We start from the raw sequence: 21,055 nt of genomic DNA, 5'->3' as shown, positions 1-21,055 counted from the left end.
CAACACCCAGTGCCCTTTTTTCATTTCAAGCCCTCTTTAATGGTGTATTTAACATTAAAAAACCCACAGCTTGTCAGGTGCAGGAAAGAGTGGGAAAACAATCAGGGCATAGGTGGGTGCAGAGAGAGCATGGCCAGCCCTGTTCAGTGGGATTTTTGTTGTTGTTGCTGGGCACAGACAGATCCTGGGGCTGCTCTGCAGAATTCCCTGTGCAACACAGCTGGGACAGATGTGGCATGTGAAAAATGCCAATTTTATGATTGGCTTTTGGCAAATATTCAAATGAATATTATATGTGCTGTGTGAGAAAGTGATGCTGTATTAATTTTTTTAACTAGTGTGTTAAATACAGTTTTAGGTTATAACATAATGTTAAAATAGAAACTGTGCTATGCAGGATACTTTTTTTCTAAGGAAAGGACTTGCAGGGAGGTAGCAGCCACAGGACACCTGAATCTTTTAGAGAAAAAGAATTTATTGCTCCATTATCAGGAGAAAGGAACTTCTTCCTGCCTTGCTTGGGCAGGATGATGCCATTAGGATTCAGAGGAAGAAGTTGACGATGACCAGACAGAATCCTGTGTTTGAATGGAATTTATGCATCAGGTATGAGGTGTATGAATATGCAACAGGTTATTGTTTTTAAGGGTTAATCCTCTGTTAATGTGGGTCCTTTTTCAGGCTTATGCTACCCAGAAAAGCTACCCAAACTCTTTGTTTCTATTGTCTCATATTGTCCTAATCCAAATTGCCCAAATTATTGTTACTCTAATTATACTGCCATTTTTATAACCATTGTATTACTATTAAACTTTTAAAATTTTAAAAACAAGTGATTGGTGTTTTTCACCATGGCACAAGTGGGACAGAGGTGACAGATGTGTTTTGGGGCTGTCAGACCCCCAAAATGCCTCTACCAGAAACCCACACTCTCAGCTCCTGCAGCTGCAAAGCCGGAGAGCCACTTCAGGAGGGAATTTATGGATTTAATTTAAATAAATCGGTGCTTTAAACTCGTGAAAACTTTGCTGTCCAACGCTTGTAAACCCGAACCCCAGCGATCGGCGCAGCTCGGGTGCGAGCCGTAGGAAATAACGCAGTTTGAATGACACATTTAAAGTTTTAATAATAAAATACAAAAATCAATCGCTCCCGGCTGCCGGGCATTGGGGCCCGCGGGCAGGCCGGGAGCGGGCCGGGCACCGCGGCCCGCGGGCCCCCTCTAACGGCCCGCCGGGGAACGCCCGCCGCCCCGGCCGCTCCGTCCCGCCCCGGCCGGGACAGCAGCACCGCCCCGGTGCCTCCCGGTGTCCCCGCAGTGTCCCCGACCCCTCATCCCTGCCCGGGCCGCCTCAGGGACCCCCGAGCCCCGCGGGACGGAACTACAACTCCCGGCATGCACCGGGCAGCGCCGCAGTCCCAGCGCGCACCGGGACACGGGGAGAAACCGCGATCCCACAATGCATCGGGGCAACTCCATATTAACTGCGGCGCAGCGGAGCCGTTGATAAACGGTCTTAAACGTCATTAAACGTCATTAAGTGTCATTAATAATTCACTGAATGTTTATTAAAGGTTTATTAGAGATTGAAAACTCAACTGCCCGCCCAGGGGCGTGAAGGGGAGGGGGGTTTTACGCCTTCACTTCCGGAGAAGCCCACCGGGGTAGAACCACATCTCCCAGCATGCCCCTGCCGTTCCCAGCATTTCCGTTTCCGGCCGCGGCGGGAGCGCCGCCGTGTCCCCGGAGGGACGGCGGGGCCCGGGCGGTGACACCGGCGGTGCCAGCGGGCAGGGCCGCGCCGGGCACAGCGACCGGAGCGCTCCCCGCGCCGCCCGGGCCGGGCCGCCGCTCCCCCGGGCCGGGCGGGGTCACCTTCATGGGCGGCCGGGAGCTGCCCGGGGCCTGCTGAGGCGGCGGCGGCGGCGGCGGCACCGGGAGCGGGAGCGATGTTCGTGCAAGAGGAGAAGATCTTTGCGGGGAAGGTGCTGAGGCTCCATGTGTGCACTATGGAGGGCGCCGAGTGGCTGGAGGAGGTGCCCGAGGACACCACGGTGGAGAAGCTCAAGGAGCGGTGCCTGAAGCACGTAAGGAACGGGGACCGGGCTGGGCCACCGGGACCGGGCTGGGCCACCGGGAGCGCCCGGAACCCGGCGGGGCTGGGGCTGGAGATCATCGGGGACCGAGGGAACCACCGGAATTAACAGTTCAGGGGAAGGAAAACTGTCCCGTGAGGAAAACTGATTCTTCCAACTGCCTTGTAGTGGCTCTAAAAGGAGGGGGAATCAGCTCGGGTGCACAGGTGCCTTTGTGTCCTGGTTCACTGTGTCTGCTGTCCCCCCCGAATTGCTGTAAAACTGTTCCAGGTGGAAATAAAAACCCCTCTTGGAGAGTTTTGGGTGTTGGTAAAGGAGGATTTGGGCAGAGATCACTTGGGAATGTTTGGTTCCAGAGTTTGGGGTGTGTTTTGGAGCAGTGTCAGGGATGCCCAGCTCCTGCCCGTGCTGTGGGAGTGGGATTCTAACCTGGTCTGTTTCTGTGGCTAGCTGGACTTTACCTGGTTTGTTTCCTTGGCTAGTTGGACTCTAACCTGGTTTGTTTCTGTGGCTAGCTGGACTTCACCTGGTTTGTTTCCGTGGCAAGTTGGACTCTAGCCTGGTTTGTTTCTGTGGCTAGCTGGTCTCTAGCCTGGTTTGTTCTGTGTCTGAGCGCAGGAGGAAGGTAGGAACTGAGGAGAAATTGCCTGTTGTGTTCAAATCTGAGTGCAGCCTCCCCCTGGGCTGGCACTGGAGCAGCTGAGGGGTTTTGGGGGGAGATCAAAGCTCTCCTGTGCTCTAAACAAGGAGACCTTGGTGGAGGTGGCCAGAGGGTCAGTGTGGAAGGGAGGAGGTGCCCAGGCAGGGGCAGCAGGGCAGGGCAGCACAGACTGGGCTGGGAGGAGGCTCAGGCACAGCCGGGGTTGCTGTCCTGAGTGACAGCAGCAGCCTGGAGCTCACCCCTGACCTGCTGCATTGCTTCCTGAGGGACTGCAAGCCCAGAGCTGGCACAGGCTGCAGCCTCAGCCCCTCCCTCTGCCAGCACAATTCACTAAATCACATCTGATTGTGGGGGGTTTGCCTTTAGAGTCTTGCAATGACTTTTTTTTTTTTTACATAAAACCTGTGCAATAGGAGATCCCTGTAATTTGTAACCACTTAGCTCCTGTTTGAAGGGTTAAAGGTTTTGTTTCCTGGGTGAAATAAAGGTGCCCAGGAACCCTTCCAGCACCTGAAGGAAACAGGGAGAGAGGGATGGAGCTCTACAGGACAAGGAGAAATGGCTTCACACTGACACAGAGCAGGTGTAGGCACAATTTGATAACTCAGGGTGATATTTGATTTCAATTTCTGCTGCTTTGTGCACAGATCCATCCTGGGGTGGATTTCCATTAAATAGTTTTGTGGAGGGGTGAAACAGACCTGGAGAAATCATGGCTCCTGCTTATGGACTAAATCTTGGCAACACCTTGAGATGATTTCTGCAGCCACCTTTTCCAAGAGACTGATGTTTGAGTCCTGAATGTCTCTGAAATTTGAAATCTTTCAGGAAGCAGAGGGAGATGTCTGTAGCAGGTTGCAGCTGGGGAAGTGGCCACTTTTCCCTCCATAACTTTCAGATGCTGGCTGATCTCTGAAGTGCCACTCTTGATGTTTTTATTTCCCCCAAATTTGATGTTTTGGGCTCTTTTGTTAGACAAAGAAATAAACCTCTCCCACTGGTTTTCCCCCTTACCTTTAATATTTGTTTAAACAGATGGTTTAAACCACCCAAGTTTAATAGGAGGGAGTGTCAGGGCTATTTTCAAACGTTTGTTATTAAAAGCAAACAAAAAAAAGGTTTTTCTGTATTTTAAAACAAACAAAGCCTTGTGGTTTACCAGGGTTCCAAGCTTTGCAAGAGGTGTTTGGCATCCCCAGGGATTAGGATTTCAGCAGTTGCTCAGGCACCTGTGACAAATGTTTGTCCCCTGCCAGGCAGAGCAGCCTGCTGGCAACTCCAGAATTAAAAAGCAAAGGTGAGAATGAGTAAAGGCACTGCTGGTCAGGTGTTTTTTCCATTTCCAGGGCATTTAAAGTGTGAAGATAAGCCAGGAGTTTCACTCAGCAGCCTCTTTGGTGTCTCTAGTGCCCATATCTGCCCTGTTATTCTCTGCAGTTGTTACTAAAGTGGTTGGAAGAACAGGAAATAAGAATTGGTATCCACAAAACTTTAATTTTTTTGCTTAAACTTTTACCTATTAGTTTTATGATTAATTGCTGCCCACATTATTATGTGATTATCCCCACATACTTTTTTTTTAATATGTGCTGGGGGAAATGGAAGTAGATCTGTGTGTCCACCCCAAAACCAGCTCCCAGCTGCCCCTTTCAGCTCCTCTCACCTCAGGATCTGTGACAGGAATGTTCTGAGCAGGTTTGCAGAGATGTTCCACTGATGTCCCCAGGCATTTGGGGCCCCTTATCAGCTCTATTGCAGGAGGTGCTCCCAGCTGGTAATGTGTTCTTTGGCCTGGGTTCAGCACTTCTTGGGCTGCAGGCTCCCTGAGAGGCTCCTGTTAGACAAAGCAGCACTCAAATATTCTCACCTCAATCTCAGGGAGGCATCAGAGCCACAGCCAGGTTCAGGTGAGGGCTGGGATCCGTGTTGGGAACAGGAATGTTCTGTTGGACAAACAGCAGGGAGCTGAGTTTCCATCAGCTGCAGGCAGCAGGAAAGGTGGTGGTGGACTAAAAAGGCTCCTTTGCAGGAGGCTGGTGATGAACAGCACCAAAATTAGGGATTTTCAGTGGGGTTTCTGTTGCACTAGAGGTGAACACTCTCTCCTGCAGACATGGTGGAAGTGGCTTGGTAGGAACATTTGGAAGTGGCATTAAAAGCTGTTTGCTGTGGGCAGAGCAGGCAAGGTCTGTGTGAAGTGTCCTGTTTTGTGGTGAGAACAGCAATTTCAGGTTGTTATTTCTAATCCTGCCTTTCTGGAATTGCAAGCACTTTGCTTTCTTTGCCTTGCACTCAAACAAATTGGAAGCCTCTAGATGCACTGATGGAATAATGTTCCTGAAATCTTTCACTGTGCATCTGGAGCCACTCTGGTGTGGGGAGGAGGCAGCTCAAGGCCTGTGTGAGCACTCTTTTTTTAGGATTTGAACTGATTTCCTGGTGAATTAATTGACATGCAATTTAGAATCGCAATAAGGAAATGAGCACAGAAAAAAATCCATTGTATTCTGATTATTTATGGTTGGGAGGAAGAGCTGTGAGTGGAACTTTAGTTCAGCCCTTTCAGCAGGAACCCAGGTTAGGGCTCCAGCAGGCAAATCTCTTGATTTCAGCTTGAAACAAGGTGCAGAAACTGCCCAGTTTAAGGTCAGAGAAACCCAAATCACTCCTGGCAGTGCCTTGTTTACTCAGAGAGTAAATAATAATTACGAGGTGAGGCAGGGAGTCTGTCCTGTTTGGACACTCCAAATGAGGACATGCATCATTCCAGCCTTCCCTCCTGTAAAACACTGCTGCTCTTGGTAGATTTGCATTTTTGCTTTGTGAAACCAGTTTCTGAGGGACCTCAGTGATCAGAATTAACGTGGCAGTGGGTCCTGGAGCATCCTTGCTTTGCTCCAAATCTCCAGCACTTCCAGAGCTTAGTGTGAGAGAGATGTCCTGAGAAAGCACAAATCCACCCACACAGGCACAAATCAAACCTCATTTTCTTTAATAAAATGTTTTATGTGCACTGACTTCTGGCTTAAGCTCTTGAGAAGGCAGGAAATGATGCAGAGTTTGTATGTGGAGGATCCTGAGTGCCAGATGCATGAGGAGCCTCATTTCTCTTTCTGATCTGCAGCGTTTATTGTCTCCTGCAGTGTCTTCCTGGGAGCTTGGAGGATCCCAAAACTGTGACACATCACAAGCTGATCCATGCTACTTCTGAGAAGGTGCTGACAGACACAAAAACAGTGTTGGAGGAGAACATTCAGGACAGAGGTGAGATTGTCTGGGTTTGAATTTTATCAGTCTGGAAGGAGGAGCTTGGGTTTCATCTGGCACGTTCCAAACGGTTTTTTAAGATTTTCTCTCTGCTCTGACATAGGAAGCTAAATAAATGGAACTAACACAAAATTCATCCCCAGGAGCAGTTAAATTTGAGGGGTATCTTGCAGAGCTGCTCTCCCTGACTCTCTAACCTGTGGCAGTGCCCTTCTCTCTCTCTCTCTCTCTCACAGATGTTTTGCTGCTGGTCAAGAAGCGCGCGCCGACGCTGCTCCCCAAGATGTCAGATGTGGTTGCAGAGGAGAAAGTGAGTCTGGAACACTTTGGATTAACTGCTTTATTGATGATGTGGGGAAGGGTTTCTGTGATGTACTCTCTTGGAGAGGCAGATGCTGCTCCCTATTTCTTCCATACTTAGAGGAAGCTGATTTTGCATTTTTAGCTGTCATTCTGAGAACATTTGCCTTAAAATAAAACACACAGATACACTCTGTGAAAATGTTATAGATTTGATCTTTGAACAAATATCTAATAACTAAAATACAGTTCAGCAAGTGCCTTAGTTTGTTAGAAAACACAAAGAAATATGTTGGCCTGCTGTCAGGTTGCCTTCTGTCGCCCTCTAACCGGCCTCTGGAGCTGGAATGTTGCCATTGACTGTTTTATTTTGTTTTATTGGAGTTGTTCCTGAGGGTCAGGATGGTGTTGGTGCACGTTGATGTATCACATAAACTCAGAGGCCTCCAAGTTCTCTGGGATCCATCACTGTCCCTGTTTGTGCTGGAATTTCCCTGCATGTTTAGGTGTAAGGACTGAAAGTGGGGCAGCCCAACAGGCCCAGCTGAGCTCTGTAATTGCAGGATGACACTGGGGCTGTTAATCCATGGCATTACAAGTGACAGAGCCCTGCTTGGTTTCTTGGGGAGGAATATGAAACTCTGTGCTGTGCCTATTGGGTTATGAAACCTGTTCCTGTTCCCTTCCCTGCAGAGGAAGCAGGAGCAGAAGGCTCCTGACAAGGATGCCATCCTCAAAGCCACTGCCAACCTGCCCGCCCGAAGCGTGGACCGCAGCGTGACCCACCACAACATGAGGGATGTAAGTACTGCATCTCTCAACTCACTCACCCACAGCCTAACAGGCTGCTTTCTGTTTATTTATTAATTTTTAATGCAGTTCTCTTTTTTTCTATAAGAGAAATTCAGATGTCTGTAATGTCTATGAAATAGCTTAATGTTTAGACACGTGGTGATAAAATACCGTCCTAAATTATGATTTAAAACGTTTTGTTTGTGCTTGGAAAAAGATTTGGAAAATGTGAAGTTATGGGGTTTTATTTCTTCAGTCTTAACTAATTCAGGGGTTTCCTGTGGTTTATTTCCCTTCCTTGACCACTGCCCATGGGGTGTGGTGGAAATAAACAGGACCTTTCTGCCCAGGAGCTTTTGCTTCCATGTAACACTTCACAGGAAGGTCCCAGACCTCCTGAGAGACTAAACAATGAAAATAAAGCCTTAATAAAGCAACTTAGTGTACAGAGGGCCAGGCTGCTGCTGTGTTACTAACAATAGATACATTAAGATTCACTGATAGCTGGTAACTTCCTGTCTAAATGCTTTGACAGTTTCCTTTCTTGCAGTTCCAGACAGAGCTCCGGAAGATTTTAGTGTCTCTCATAGAAGTTGCACAGAAACTGCTAGCACTGAACCCAGATGCAGTTGAACTATTTAAGAAGGCAAATGGTATGCACATATCTTTAGAGTTGTTGGTTCAATGCTGGGAATTTGTTTTTGGAGCATAGGAATGGGCTCAGAGTAAAGTTCAGACACTGATGTGGCAGCAAAGCTGCTGAAAACTTTGTGGCAAAAGTTCCACCTTGAATAAAAAGCATGGATATAAAAGGTCACTTTGGGATGGGTGAGAAGTTCCATTTAAAATTATTAGTAGGGATGGTAAAGAATAGTTGAAAATTCACAAGGATGTAATAAAATGAGGAGAGATGGTGGCTTTGGATCAGGTTGGCAGAAATGCCCATCCTTGAGATCTGCTACGGTCACATCCAGCTTAATTTCTAGAAAAATGCTTAATAGATCTTCATATATTTAATTGTATGGAAATCCCATGGTCATGTGAGAGTTAGTGGCCTTTTGTCTGAGATCTTGAACACATCTGGACAAAGTCTTTGTCCTGGAAGAATCAATCTGAGCCAGAGCGAGCTGAGTGCAGCAAATTACATGATGAGGTGGCAAAGTGGAGGCAGAAACAAAAGAAGGGATGGGAGAGAGAATGGGGCTTGAACTTAACACATGCCTTTCCATTGACACAGGGGTTTATGTGAGGCTGGAATGAATGTGAGCTCTGTTTTGTTTGTGTGTGTGCAGCCATGCTGGATGAGGATGAGGAGGACAGGGTGGACGAGATCGCGCTGCGCCAGCTCACCGAGATGGGCTTCCCGGAGAGCAGAGCTGTCAAAGCCCTCAGGCTGAACCAGTGAGTGGCCAGCACTGCCTGGCACTTCAACACAGATCTGCTTCAACACACATTTGCATCTTTTTGGTCTCCTTATATGGGTCACCTCAGTGGGGGCTGGAGAAAGCCTGAACTCCAAGAAGTGCTGCCTCAGGCACAGCGCAGGTGGCACAGGGGAGGGGGATCAGGGCTGGATGTGCTCTGCAAGGGCTGGGGGTCACAGGGCTGCCAGGCTGGCACTGTTTCCAAGTATCAAACTCACATTTTCTTCAGCTTTCAAAGTCAGATTTTACAGAGGAAAGGGCAGACTTAGCCCATCCACACTGGCCTTTCAGCTGTACAAATATACTTTGTGCTGATCTTTAAAAAATTCCCAGAATATTGTGAAGTCCAGGGAGCAACTGCAGTTAAGTAGGAGGTTATGTAGTTCTTCTCATGCCCCAAGAACAGGCAGCTGTACTGCCTCACTCCTAAGAGGGGTTTGTTAGGCAATTCTTGAAAAATTTTGGTGATAGAGTCCACAACATATTCCAATCACACTTTTCCAGTATCTCAGTAAGACTTTCTCCCCTGCTGTCCTGCAGCTTTCATGTTGTAACAGAAAAGCCAAATAGGCAAAGGCTTTTCCCTTCCATGAATATGCAGTAATTCTTGTGTGGCAAATGGAATTCCACATTCCTTGCACTACTGTTATCTTGGCTCTTTCCTTTCTGCCTGTTGGGGAGAGGTGTTTGGGGGCTCTGAGGCTCCATTAGCTGGAGCAGTGACGCTGCACAGCCAGTGATGGTGTCACCCCATGGTGTTCTGCTCCCCTGTCCCTGAGGAGCAGAGCCCTTGGCACCTGAGATGTGGCTCCAGTGCAGATTTGGAACGTGCTTTGTTGGCAGTTCTGTCCACAGCTGCAAACAGCCAGTGCTTCTTTGGGAAACTGTGCAGGTGCTGCAGAGGGTGAGGTGACCCCCTCAGAAATGCCTTTCAGAATCTGGGTTGCAGGTCCAAGCTGCACTTGGAGCCTCTCTTTTCCCAGATTCAGAGATGATCGTGGATACTCAGAGAACTGAGGTGCTCTGAGATTTGCTTCAAAACTTTCTTTATGAGTTTTCAGGTGCTAATTAACCTGCAGGTGCATCCAGCATGGGAATAAATGAGTGCACATGGAGCGTGGCTGCACATCCTCAGTGCTGTTCTCCTGTGTTTTGCAGCATGTCCGTGACCCAGGCCATGGAGTGGTTGATAGAACACGCTGATGACCCTTCTGTGGATGCTCCTCTGCCAGGTTCTGCCCCTGCAGAAGCCCCAGCTGAAGGTGCTGCCTCCTCTGCTGAGGCAGCTGCAGGGCCCAGCTCGGAGGAGGGCGGGGAGGAGGCCAAGGATGAGCTGACTGAAATCTTCAAGAAGATCCGCAGGAAAAGAGAATTTCGTCCAGACCCACGGGTGGGTGCTGCTTATCCCTGTGGGGCTTGTGGGACTGGGAGGGATCTCATGGGCACCATAAAATCCAAATGTTTCATTCATAAATGAAATGGGCCCTCTGGGTAGATGGGTGTTGTGCTGGCTTGGCAGTGTTTCAGTGAGGTGTTCAGGGAGTGTTTCAATTCAGGGATTTTACCTCAGGAATGCATCACTGTCTGGGATGGCAGGATCTACATGAAAGGCACTGTTACTTCTGCACCTGGAAACTCTCTGAGGGGGCTGACATGAGCTCCAGACCCCTGGCATTGCTGTTTTCACTGCAGGCTGGGAAGGAAGGGTGGCAGGACAGGAGTACATCCTTTGGCTGTAGAAAAGGCTGGATGGGGTCAGAAAACCCTGAGGTGGTGCAAAGTGTCCCTGCTCCTGGCAGGGAGTTGGAGCTGCATGATCTCTAAAGTTCCTTCCAACCCAAACCATTCCATGGTTCTGTGGAAAGGACAGAAGGACATTATTGTTTTAGGGGACAAGGCAAAGTACCAGCAGCAGGTTGAAGTCTTGCAGCCAGGACAGAAGTTGCCCTTTGTTCAGAGCACAGCATTACCTGCAGTGGGAATGTGTTGTTCCCCCACTGGGAGCACACCAGGAGGGGCTCTGTGGCACCTTGGGTTTACAGCTGGCTGCTCTGAGATTTGGGTCAAGAGCTGCAAATATGCTTGAGGCCTGGGTGCAATTTCTAAACAATGAAACATTCTGGTGCCATTATCTGGGTATGTTTGTCTAAATCACACTCACCAGCAGTGTAATAAATCTGGGAAGTGAAATTAAATGGGGTGAAAGAACCACAGATGCACATCACTGATCTGTTAGTGAGATGTGAGCAAGAGCTTTGTGACAGGAGAGGAGCTCCAGAATGAGGGGTTTTCCTCATTTTCCTTCTCTTTTCTACCCCAGGTACACTTGCTCTTTGCCTTGCATTCAGTTTCCAGTGTTGAGGGTAGGAACTACCTTCACTCTTAAGATTTTTAATTCTTCCATAATAAAGACACTTTTGATATAGAATATTTGAAAACTTTGTTAATAAAATTACTGAGTGCTCTGCATGTGGAAATAATGAGGGGATTTTACCTCACATAAAGCTGTGCACAGAAGGTGAAGGGATATGATTCACTCATTTCTGATCTAAATGTAAGATTTATTAAGCTGTGGGGTTTTGCTCTAGGCTGTCATTGCCCTGATGGAGATGGGATTTGATGAAAAGGAAGTGGTGGATGCACTCAGAGTGAACAACAACCAGCAAAATGCAGCTGTGAGTACAAAATCCTTGCTGCTCCAAGGGTCTGTCCCACTGATGCTTCTTTTCCTTGACTGGATCAGGTTTTGATCTGTCAGAAAGTAAACTGCTACTGAAGATTCAGGAGCACAAATTCTGTGCCTCCTTGAAATTGGATACACAACTGGAATGACTGCAGAGGGTCTGGACTCCTCAGAGGAGCTCAGGGTCTGTGAGGCTGAGGCTGGGCTGTCAAAAAGCCTTTGAGAAACTCCCTCACCAGAGTGTGAGATTGTGCTGTCATGAGGAAGGAGAGGGTATTCCCAAGGATAACTGGTTTAGGACAGGACTCAATGATCCAGGATGGATTCAAGCCATGTAATGTGTAAATTACCATTTGGCAGCAATGCTTCCACAGTGTCTGGAATCAGAAAACAGGAAGTTTTTCCAGAATTGATTAGTCCCTTGCTGTATATTAAGGAGAATTTTGTGGACACAGCTGACAGCCAGGGAAGCCTCTCTTCAGTATCCAGTGCTGGCTGCTGTTGGAGAGAGGATATTGGGTTGGATGGCACAAATGAATGTGTGAAAAGAAATGTACACCTCAGGCTTTAACTGGGAGAGGGAAAAGTATTTTTAAAATGCCACATTAGCAAAACTTTTGAGTAGAGACACTATGGTTCTAATAAAGTCTGATGTGCCTGCTGATTTCTTTCAGTGTGAGTGGCTGCTGGGAGACAGAAAACCTTCTCCAGAGGACTTAGATAAGGGCATTGACACCAACAGCCCTCTCTTCCAAGCCATCTTAGAAAACCCAGTGGTACAGTTAGGGCTCACCAACCCTAAAACTCTACTAGGTAAGTCCTGTGTGGGTTCCTGCTGGGTTTGCCAGGAAATCCAATCAGAGGTGATGGTGACAGCCCCCTCTGGGGGATAGGGGCAGCTCTGAGCCTGCTCCTCCCTTGCAGCTCTGTTTGTTTGCTCCATCCTGCAGCTCAGCTGAGCCCAGAGCAGGCCTGGGGGCTGTCCCAGGAATGGTTGTAATTCCCCAGGATTACACTTGCTGAACTCAGAACTTGAATAGCTGCTGGCTGCAATGTTTTGTGGATTTAGGAGACCTTTTGTGTGCTCCCTTTGGCCACGAGGGGAAAAATCAGGAATGTCTGTCTAGAACTCTGATTATTTCACAGAAAAAACAAGGCTGTGCAGCTCCCTGTGTGTGAGGCCTGATCACTGAGACAGAAGGGAACTTGTGGAAAAATATCCAAACAAGAAGGTTAAGCTAAGGCTTTGCCTGTCAAAATGGAGATAGAGTGGGAAAACACCCTTCCCCTTGCTTGAGTAAAGTCTGTGTGCTCAGGGTCAGAAGGCTGTGTGTGCCCAGCTGAGGAGACTGACAGAGCCCCAAATCCCTGAGGAATTGTTCTTTTTGACAATACAGAACAATGACTGGCTCTGTCATGTAGATGTAAAAAGTTTTGCATTTAATTTTTGGCTTCAAAACTTATTTGAAGCAATGCTTTTAAATAAAGGCTGTGTGCACAGCTCATTCAAGAGAGCCTTTAAAAATACTACTTTAATTAGGAGAGTTTGCAAGCCTTTAAATAATTCAAGAGCAGAACCTTCCCACTCTTGATTTCTGAACAAATGGTCTCTTCATTTCCAACAGGGGTTCCACACTGCAGCTCAGAATATAAATAGAAATTGAAATGCCATTATAGGAGCTCATGGAGCTTGGATGGACATCAGAGAATAAATTCCTAATTATGCATCTGCAAATTGCTTATGTCACAGGTTTTAATAATGAGGGTTTGCATTTAATGAGCTCCTTACAGAATATTGATAAATCTTTAGTTTTAAGCTTGTGAGTCTGTGTTAAAGAAAATAGTTCAAGTGCTGAAAGGGGAGATCTGGGTTTTATTTTGGGCTTTCCTGGAGGCAAGTTGCATGACCTTGAGCAAGGTATTAATGAGGAGCCTTTCAGAGGTGCTGGGCACTGGAGCTTTGTGCACTGGCACTCCTGGGAAAAGTAACCCTGACCTTGGGCCAGGCTCTTACAACACTGACATTTTGGTGAGTGTGCAGCTGCTTTTTTTGTCCCATTCTGTGATGACTGGCTCCAAACGCCCAGGAGCCCAGCTCAGTGGCTGTCCAAGGGCTTAAATCAGTGCCTGGCCCATTCCTCTGCCACATTGGCAGCTCAGCTCTTGCAGTGCCTGCCTGGTTCCTTCAGCATGAGTAGAAAAGTCAAAACTAGAAACAGTCAAAGAAAACAACAGAAAGGCAAACAAACAGCAAAGCTTATTGTAAAGACAGAATATTTGGACCACTTAGCACAGGGAGCAGGCAAGGGGTGACTGTGCTTTCCATGAACTGCCTTGGTTAAGTACCAGAGAGGAAATAAATCCAGGCTGGGATGTGGAAAAAGCTTTGATCAGAGGAATGGAGCTGCAGCAAAGTGTTCAGGAATGGATAAATTCCATGGCATGATCCTGGAGACAGAGGCCTGGACACATTTGTTAAGGCTTTACCTTTTCAGCCTCGTGTCCTTGAGGTTTTGTGGGCTGGCCTGTAATCCAGGCTGAGCATTTAATCACTGTCTGCAGTGAGTTCAGTGCTGGGAAGGGAGGAAAGCACAAAGCCTGTGGCATCATCCCAGGCTCGGGACCCTCGGGAGTGCCCAGCGTGTATCCCCACCATTCCTGAGCACTGCCTTTCAGCTGCAGCTATTTCTCACTGTCCTGCTGTTGAGACCTCCCAAACATTGAAGGACTAACAGTTGCAATCCCTTTTTCTTGGCAGCCTTCGAGGATATGCTTGAAAACCCCCTGAACAGCACTCAGTGGATGAACGATCCCGAGACGGGGCCGGTGATGTTACAGATCTCCCGAATCTTCCAGACACTGAATCGCACGTAGAGGGAGCTGCCAGTGCACTGTGCCACTTCCCCCTGGCCTCACTCCCCCTCCACCTCCTCAGGAGGCTGCCTGGATGGTGGGGAAGGGGTGGAGGGAAGGGAGGGAAGGGGGAAATCCTGGCTGGAGGGGTCTCTCGCACGAGAGCTTTCGTAGTTACGGCCAACAGGAGTGAGTTGCCTTGTGGATTTAGTGCTAGTGGAAGAGGTTTGAGGATTTGTTCATGTTTTCAGGTATTAGGTTTAAAATAAAGTATATATATTAAAAAAAAAATAGGAAAAAGGTTTTGTGAAAACACTTAAGAATCTGATTGTTGGAAAGAAATATTGCTCGTTCAAAAGGCCTGTGACAGTTTTCTGGCCAGTTTTGCTAGGATCTGGCTGGTGTTTACAAAAGGTCACTGACCACTAGCATAGGATATTAATCATCTCCATACAGTATTAATTTATAGCTCTTATCAAATTGCAAAACTGCTTTTTAAAAAAAAAAAATTGATTCTTAGGAAATGTTTTTTAAAAGCCCAAATCTTGGGAGGGCAAGCACATTTCTATCCAAGCTTGTTTATCTGGCATTCTAATTGAAGCAGAATCATTCAGAGATGGAATTCTAATAAATAGCATTACTTTTTCCTATTTATTTGCTGCGTTAGTGTTGTTGCAGTCCCACTGGGGTTGTACTTGCAGGAGGTTCTCTGTCAGGTACCATAAAAGGTGCAGGATCTCTTTCACCACAGAATTCACCACATCAAGACTTGGATTCCCAAGTGGCTGCAATTCCTAAGCTCACACTCTGCCATATCCCATTGCAAGGAGGGATATGTTCACACAGTGGTTTTTTTTTTTTCCTATTTTTATGTGCACAGTTTTGGCAAGGGGCTTGTGGGGGTTTTATTCTGTTTACAAAAAAAAAGCAGCTGAATTGCATGGGGGGTTTGCTGGGGTTCTGTAAAGCAGCAGAACCACACAGGTTTGTATCTTGTTTAAGGTATTTAAAGCACGCTTGAAATTGCTATCTTTAAGTTAGAAGTGGGTTTTTCTTTATACTTATTTTTACCATGGTCATACCAAGAATGTCAGGCTGGGTCTTTCCTATTTTGCCAGAAGACTGACTTGAGATTTCAGAGAGGAATTCTGAGCTATTAAGAACAGAACTCACTGTGAATATCCAGCTGGTGTTTATGACTGGGCTCTGAAGGTGTTACTTTTTTAGCAGTCTGCTAAAAAAAGGGGTTTATTTTTCAACTTAGTGCAACATGATTGACATCTGTCATTATCCCTGCCATGCCTTGTGCTTCACAGCCCTGCAGGAAAGGCAGAAGAGGCAAATCTTGCAGAGAAACCAGGTGGAGACGCTGTGCTTGAACAGCACAAAGGTGTCCTGTCAGACAGGGAGATCCTGAGCAAGTCACCTCTGAGCTGTGGGAGGGATTTAGGTGCAGTTGGGTTTTTTTAAACAAAAGTGCAGCAAGATGCAACCTGAAACCCTACAACAAGTTTTGGCCTGAACTTGGCATCTGCTCTGTGCTGTTATGCAGCTGAGGCACTGAAGTTGCCAATTTCTCATAATTAATATGAAGGGTGGGGAAATCAAAACAGCCTGAGATTTTATCTTGTCTTACTATCCCAGGATTCTTTTATTTTTTTTTAATTTTGTAATTTCATATTAAGCTTTACAGTTGATGACTGCTGAAATATTTACTTCTACATTTAGAAATTCCAAGCTTTATAGAGATGTTTCTTCTGTTCAAATTGGACAGTAAAACCATTTTTGTGGGCTCTTGCTAAGAATAGACTGACATGACATGAAATTATAACCTTGTCCTGTAACTGAAGCCAGGAGCCTGATCCTGCACCCCAGTGAGCTCAGCACAGCTACTCATGAGTAGCTGTGACTGAATATTGTGGTCTTATGAAAGGTTTTGATTATTTAATCCTTTTTTTTTTTTTTGCTCACTCCTGAAGCTTTTTACCTGTAATAATACCAGAAGACACTTTTACTTGAAGCTCTTAATATTAGAGAGAAATGTCCTGTACAGTCAGGATTGTGGTTAATATTCCTTTTAATGAGTGTTTTTAGAAGGCAAAGTTGGGAAAAAACTACCCTGTAGTTTGGTGGGAGGTTTTTTGGCTTCTGAATGGGTAAGAAGAGGTTCAGAATGAGCAAACAGATCCTTTGAGGCAGTTGTGGCTCTTGAAGAATGTAAAGGCTTGGGAAATGCTGGGTTTGATTTCAGGAGTCCATGGTTGGACTGCAGAGCTCAGAGGGATGCAAGAGCTCAGAGCTGCCTCCCTTGGAATGGCAGCACCCCTCAGTGCCACTGAGCTGTTCCAAAGGGTGGGGAACAGCACCACTCAAACAGATTATCCTTATGTGATAGGAGGTGAGAATGCCCAGGTTCAGCAGCAGCAGTTGAGAGACCCTAGGGATAAAGGAATGCTGCATTTTAGGGTGCTGGGAGGCTTGAGAAGATGTGGTTATTTCTGGATTTTGTTATTCCAGAGCTCAACACTTACTTCCACAGCTGAGGTGTTGTTTGGGATGGCTTTAACAGAGCCCTGCTTGGCTTGTGAGAACTGAAGTTTGCAGTGGCCAAAAGCTGAAGGAGACCAGAATTTAGGAGGTGTTGTGTTTGCAGCAAGGCCCAGGAGTTGATTTAAACCCAGCAAAAACTCCCCTGATGAGGTTGAAGGAATTGATCCAGACATCAGTGGTGCTGGGGTGTGAATTACAGCAGGGACTGTGTCCCATCACCCCAGGGCTGGGATTGCTGCTTCATCCCAGAAAATGCAGAGGGGAGTTGAGTCCCCTGTGCTTGGAAAGGCACAGATTGGCCCAGTTTTTGGAAAACCTGCAAAAGCTGAGGTGTCACCACGCTGGAGCTGGAAGGTGCAGCCATGGGGCACAGGGAATGTGTTGTGGCTTTGCCTGGTGAGGAGCTGTGCTGTCCCTGGGTGCAGGACTGGGGGATCTGCTCTGAGGGCCAGTGAGAGATCCTGAACACACTGGAAAGATTTTTGTTAAATAAAACCAGCAGGTTTTTGTGAGGAAGAGCTGCTCCCAGCAGTGAGGATTTACAGGCTCAGGTCCTGTGCTTGCACCTCAGGTGTTCAAGTTCCAACTAGCACAGACATGTCAGAGTTAATTTTCTCTTAACATGGTCAAGGGAATATTTGGAAGCCTGGCAGATGGAGCAGGAAAGGGATGGGGTGGTGGGTGACTAATAGTGTGATTCTTACAGTTCCTGCTCTTTGCTCCACTGGTAGCCAGACAATCTTGTACGTTTTGATGTTGCAGGCCTCTTGCAAGTAGCCAGCTATTTATTGAAATATATCTAACTTAAAATTGTGTCACCAAAATGCTGATATTTTTAATGGCAATGTACTACATGGAAGTTTGTTCTCAGGGCTTCATATTTATACTTCTTTTTAGGGGGATGCATTTAAAGGGATGTATTAGGAAAATAGGCCAGTGGCTACTTTGCAGCTTGGACCTTGATTGTCCTGCCCTGTGAGCCTGAGCTGGTGTAACCCTCCTGCTGAACCTCTGTCCCTGCTCCAGCCCAAAGAATCTGCCATTGCTCCTCTCCTGGTGAGCAGGGACGCGTGTCTTCCTTTGGGATTGCTGCATCCCTCCATGGGAATGGTCACACAGGATCACCCTGCTGGGCTTTGCACCATTTCAAGGACGTTTTGTGTTCTCCATGCAGCTGCAAAATGGACTTGCACAGTTCCCAAAGCAGCCATCAGGCCACTCCTCCTCTGGGAAGGTGTGAGCTTCTCTCCTGCACGAGTTCCAAGGCCTCCAGCTCGTGGCTGCTTCTCGGCAGCCCCTGTCACCGACCTGACCCAAAGCTTGACCCCCTCTCCCCCCTTTCTTCTCTCCTGGAAGCAAACTTCCATTTCAGAGATTGATTTTCATATCCAAGCAACTCTTTAGTGGGTCTTGAAATCCTTTTTAGTTAGGACTGTTCCAATTACTTTTTGTAGGCGTTCACACCAAAACAAGCATCGCACCAAACGAATGTATAGCGACAGTCAGCAAACATTGCCTGGGGAAGGGGCACAGGTTACTCTGAGCTCTGCTCCAGTGGCAGTTTTCCCAAAGGCTTGTGCAAAGGATAGCAAGTGTTTCATCCAAAGGAACCATCCTAGTTTTCTACTTTTAATAATAAATACCATTTTTATTAACCAACAGAACAGCGGCGCTTCCAGCTGGTGTTTCCATCCAGCTGAGAGTCCTGGAGATCCTGCCTGGATCCCCCTCTCTGGGACAGCTCCTCCTTGGAAGGATTTGTGCTGGCTGTGGCAGGGCAGTGAGGGGCAGTCCCCACCTCCCTGCACGGGCTGTTACATCCACGTGAATGTTCTCATGGTGGTTCTCACCTCCATCCCCACATCCAGTGTAGCAAAAGGGTTTTTTTAAGGACCTCTTGCCCTAGATTTGAAGATCTTCAATGCAGATCCTGTTTGCAGCATGTGAACTTCAGTAAATGTAAATGCATTAAATTCTTACTGAATTTGGGTATAGTTTTATATCAAGCTCTGTGGAGAGGGAGGAAATTGGATCACGTTTTAAACGAAGCCCCACAAACCCAAATGTCTCTGTTGCAAGCAGGTAACAGATGCCTGTAGAGATTTTTAATTTGCATATTTTTATCATGGCTTAATGAACTGTACACGAATGTGATTTGCTACCCAGCACTTCCCACGAGGCAGCACCAGTAAAATTACATTGCAAGGTACTGACTTCACATTTTCTCATTTCACCTGTGTATACAGCAATTAGGTACTGCATAGGATAACTTTGATCTGGCTCTGATGCCAGTGTGTGGCATGCACAGCTCTTCCTAAGGTGTAACATTACTTTTCAGAAGCTTAAACTAGGGCAGACATCCCTGAGCCTGTGGAATTCAGGATTCATTCTGGCCACGCTCGCGTGGGTCGCTGACCACTCCCTGAGCAGGAAAACCAGCAGGATTTGCTCCCTGCAGAAATCCTCCAGGCCAAAAGCAAGGAATGCTGCTAATTTGTGATCATTCTAAGCAGTTGCTGTTCTGAAATATATTCCTGGAAGCCAGGGAGGTGTTGGCAAAGCCAGACCTGTTCAGCCTGGAATTGTTTTGTGTGGAGATGTGGAACCCATGGCCAGGGCTGGAATGAATGCTGAGGCTTTAAACCTGCTCACACATAACCCCAGACACTGATGTTGTGTGTGCTGTACATTTATAATATATCTTCAAAATAAAGTTTTTTGATTTATTACAAGGTGTTTGGAACCATCATTTGCAGGAGCAGCAAAGGTTTGTGGATCCACGTTGTTCAGTGTTCCTTGTACCTACAGGTTGCTGGAATTGTTTCTCAGAAAGTGGGGTTTGAGAGCTGCTCATACAGAGTTTGTGCAGGAAACCCTGGTTCAGCAGCTGGTTTTGCACCCAGAAGGTATTTCTGTATTTTTCAGGAAAAATTGCTCTTGGGGAGATTCATTGCAAGGGCTTTGTGAAACACGATCTGGTGATCCCCTGGGATGTTCCAGTGCCACTGAAGATGGATTTATCTTGACAGTTGTTGAATGACAAATTGAAATATTTTCTTTCCCAACAAGGGAACGCTCATTAAGGAAAACAGCTCCAGCAAGCAGCAGCTGGTGGGATGCAGCAACCTGCACGTGACGTAACCAGAATTCCCATCTGGTTGTCGTGGTGCCAGTGCTGCTGTGGGACGTTGGGAAGCACTTCCAAGCCTTGGCCCTCTCTGTGGGTGCCTTGGAGGTAACTGATGGCGGTGAAATGTGTGAGTTTATTTCTGTAAAGGAGAGAGAATCTGTAGAGTTCATTTGGGGTTTTTTAATTAATTAGCATTTTCTTCCATGTTCAGGGCAAGGAACCTGCCAGCAGCCTGTTTATTTAGCAACTGCTGAGGAGTTCAGAGTGATTTTCATTGTGTCCCATGAGAGATGGAGAATTAGAGTGTGAGACATCAAAATGCTCCTTGTTCAGATCACGTTGGTAAATGTGGTGATGTTAAATGCAGGTGTTTGTGGTGTCAGGCCCTAACTCAGGTTTGCTGTAATGCACACCACAGCAGCAGGACAGTTCAAAGGTTTGGCTCTCCACTAATTTACAATTAAAACAAAAATTACCTTATTAGATAATGACACTTGTGAACCTAAACTGGTACAGCAGGTCTGGTCAGAAATCCACACCTTAAAAATGAAGAGGTGCTGCTGTGTGAGTGAGTGACAGGAGGGGCTGGAACTGGCGTGTGTTTGGCAGCTCCCGGAGCGCCGTCGGCACACGGACATGTCCTGGGGTGCTCCAGCAGGGATGAGCAGCAGCTCCAGCCCAGGAGCCACCTCCAGCAGGGCCCAAATCCATCACAGAGGGTGGGGAAGGGAAGCACGGGGTGCACTGGGCTGTGGAGAAGCAGCTCGGTGTTGGCAAGGTGAGCCACTGCTGACAGCACACTGGTGTGGCAAGAGTGGTTCCCAGCGCTCCATGGGCGCCGTGCCGGTGCCATCCCAGGGTTGGGCTGGGTTTTCTCCTTCCCTGTGTTCACTCCCATGGATTTGTGGTCGTGGTCAACACTGCCCCTTAAAAAGGAGCAGAATATTGTACAATTACCCATCAGCTCCTCTGGACAGGGTTCCAGCAACTGCCCAGAGAAGCTGTGGCTGCCCCATCCCTGAAAGTGTTCAAGGCCAGGTTGGGTGAGGCTTGGAACAACCTGGTCTGGTGGCAGGGGGTGGAACAAGATGGTCTGTAAGGGCCCTTCCAATCCAAACTGTTCTGTGACTGTGAAACAGATGGAAGCAGCAGATGCTTCCCCTGGGAGCTGCTGTGCCCTGACAGCCCGGTGAGCTCAGACCAGGCTGCCGTCCCCTTGGTGACAATCCTGTCATGTGCTCTCTGCTTGATCATGCTTTAAAACTGATTTTATTATAAGAGGAACTGGCCAAAGGAAG

The 21,055-nt window shown here is 47.3% G+C and overlaps 1 protein-coding gene across 2 annotated transcripts; it reads left to right on the top strand.

Moving 5' to 3' along the window:
* The first annotated feature begins 1,711 nt into the window (after positions 1 to 1,711).
* UBAC1 (UBA domain containing 1) lies at positions 1,712 to 19,356 on the top strand. Of its 2 annotated transcripts, none has more exons than XM_030961552.1 (10): positions 1,712 to 2,088; positions 5,902 to 6,022; positions 6,262 to 6,335; positions 7,019 to 7,126; positions 7,668 to 7,770; positions 8,410 to 8,518; positions 9,700 to 9,931; positions 11,130 to 11,216; positions 11,899 to 12,037; positions 13,983 to 19,356. In XM_030961552.1, the coding sequence occupies exons 1-10, from the start codon at positions 1,951 to 1,953 to the stop codon at positions 14,096 to 14,098; spliced, it is 1,227 nt and encodes a 408-aa protein (XP_030817412.1). In that variant the 5' UTR covers positions 1,712 to 1,950; the 3' UTR covers positions 14,099 to 19,356. The 2 variants fall into 2 exon arrangements, with proteins under 2 accessions (XP_030817412.1, XP_030817411.1); XM_030961551.1 differs by having other exon boundaries at positions 1,826 to 2,088; positions 7,653 to 7,770.
* Positions 19,357 to 21,055: the final 1,699 nt, after the last annotated feature.

Source organism: Camarhynchus parvulus, chromosome 17, assembly GCF_901933205.1.
Source record: "Camarhynchus parvulus chromosome 17, STF_HiC, whole genome shotgun sequence".
Classification (NCBI taxonomy): Eukaryota; Metazoa; Chordata; class Aves; order Passeriformes; family Thraupidae; genus Camarhynchus; species Camarhynchus parvulus.
This window is presented reverse-complemented; position numbering and strand designations above follow the sequence as displayed.

Bases quoted from the DNA above. Each gene is read 5' to 3' on its own strand.
- UBAC1 (XM_030961551.1), top strand. From the start codon at position 1,951: ATGTTCGTGCAAGAGGAGAAGATCTTTGCGGGGAAGGTGCTGAGGCTC. The intron at 9,932-11,129 runs GTGGGTGCTGCT...GTTTTGCTCTAG, and splicing joins AATTTCGTCCAGACCCACGG to GCTGTCATTGCCCTGATGGA. The intron at 11,217-11,898 runs GTGAGTACAAAA...GATTTCTTTCAG, and splicing joins ACAACCAGCAAAATGCAGCT to TGTGAGTGGCTGCTGGGAGA.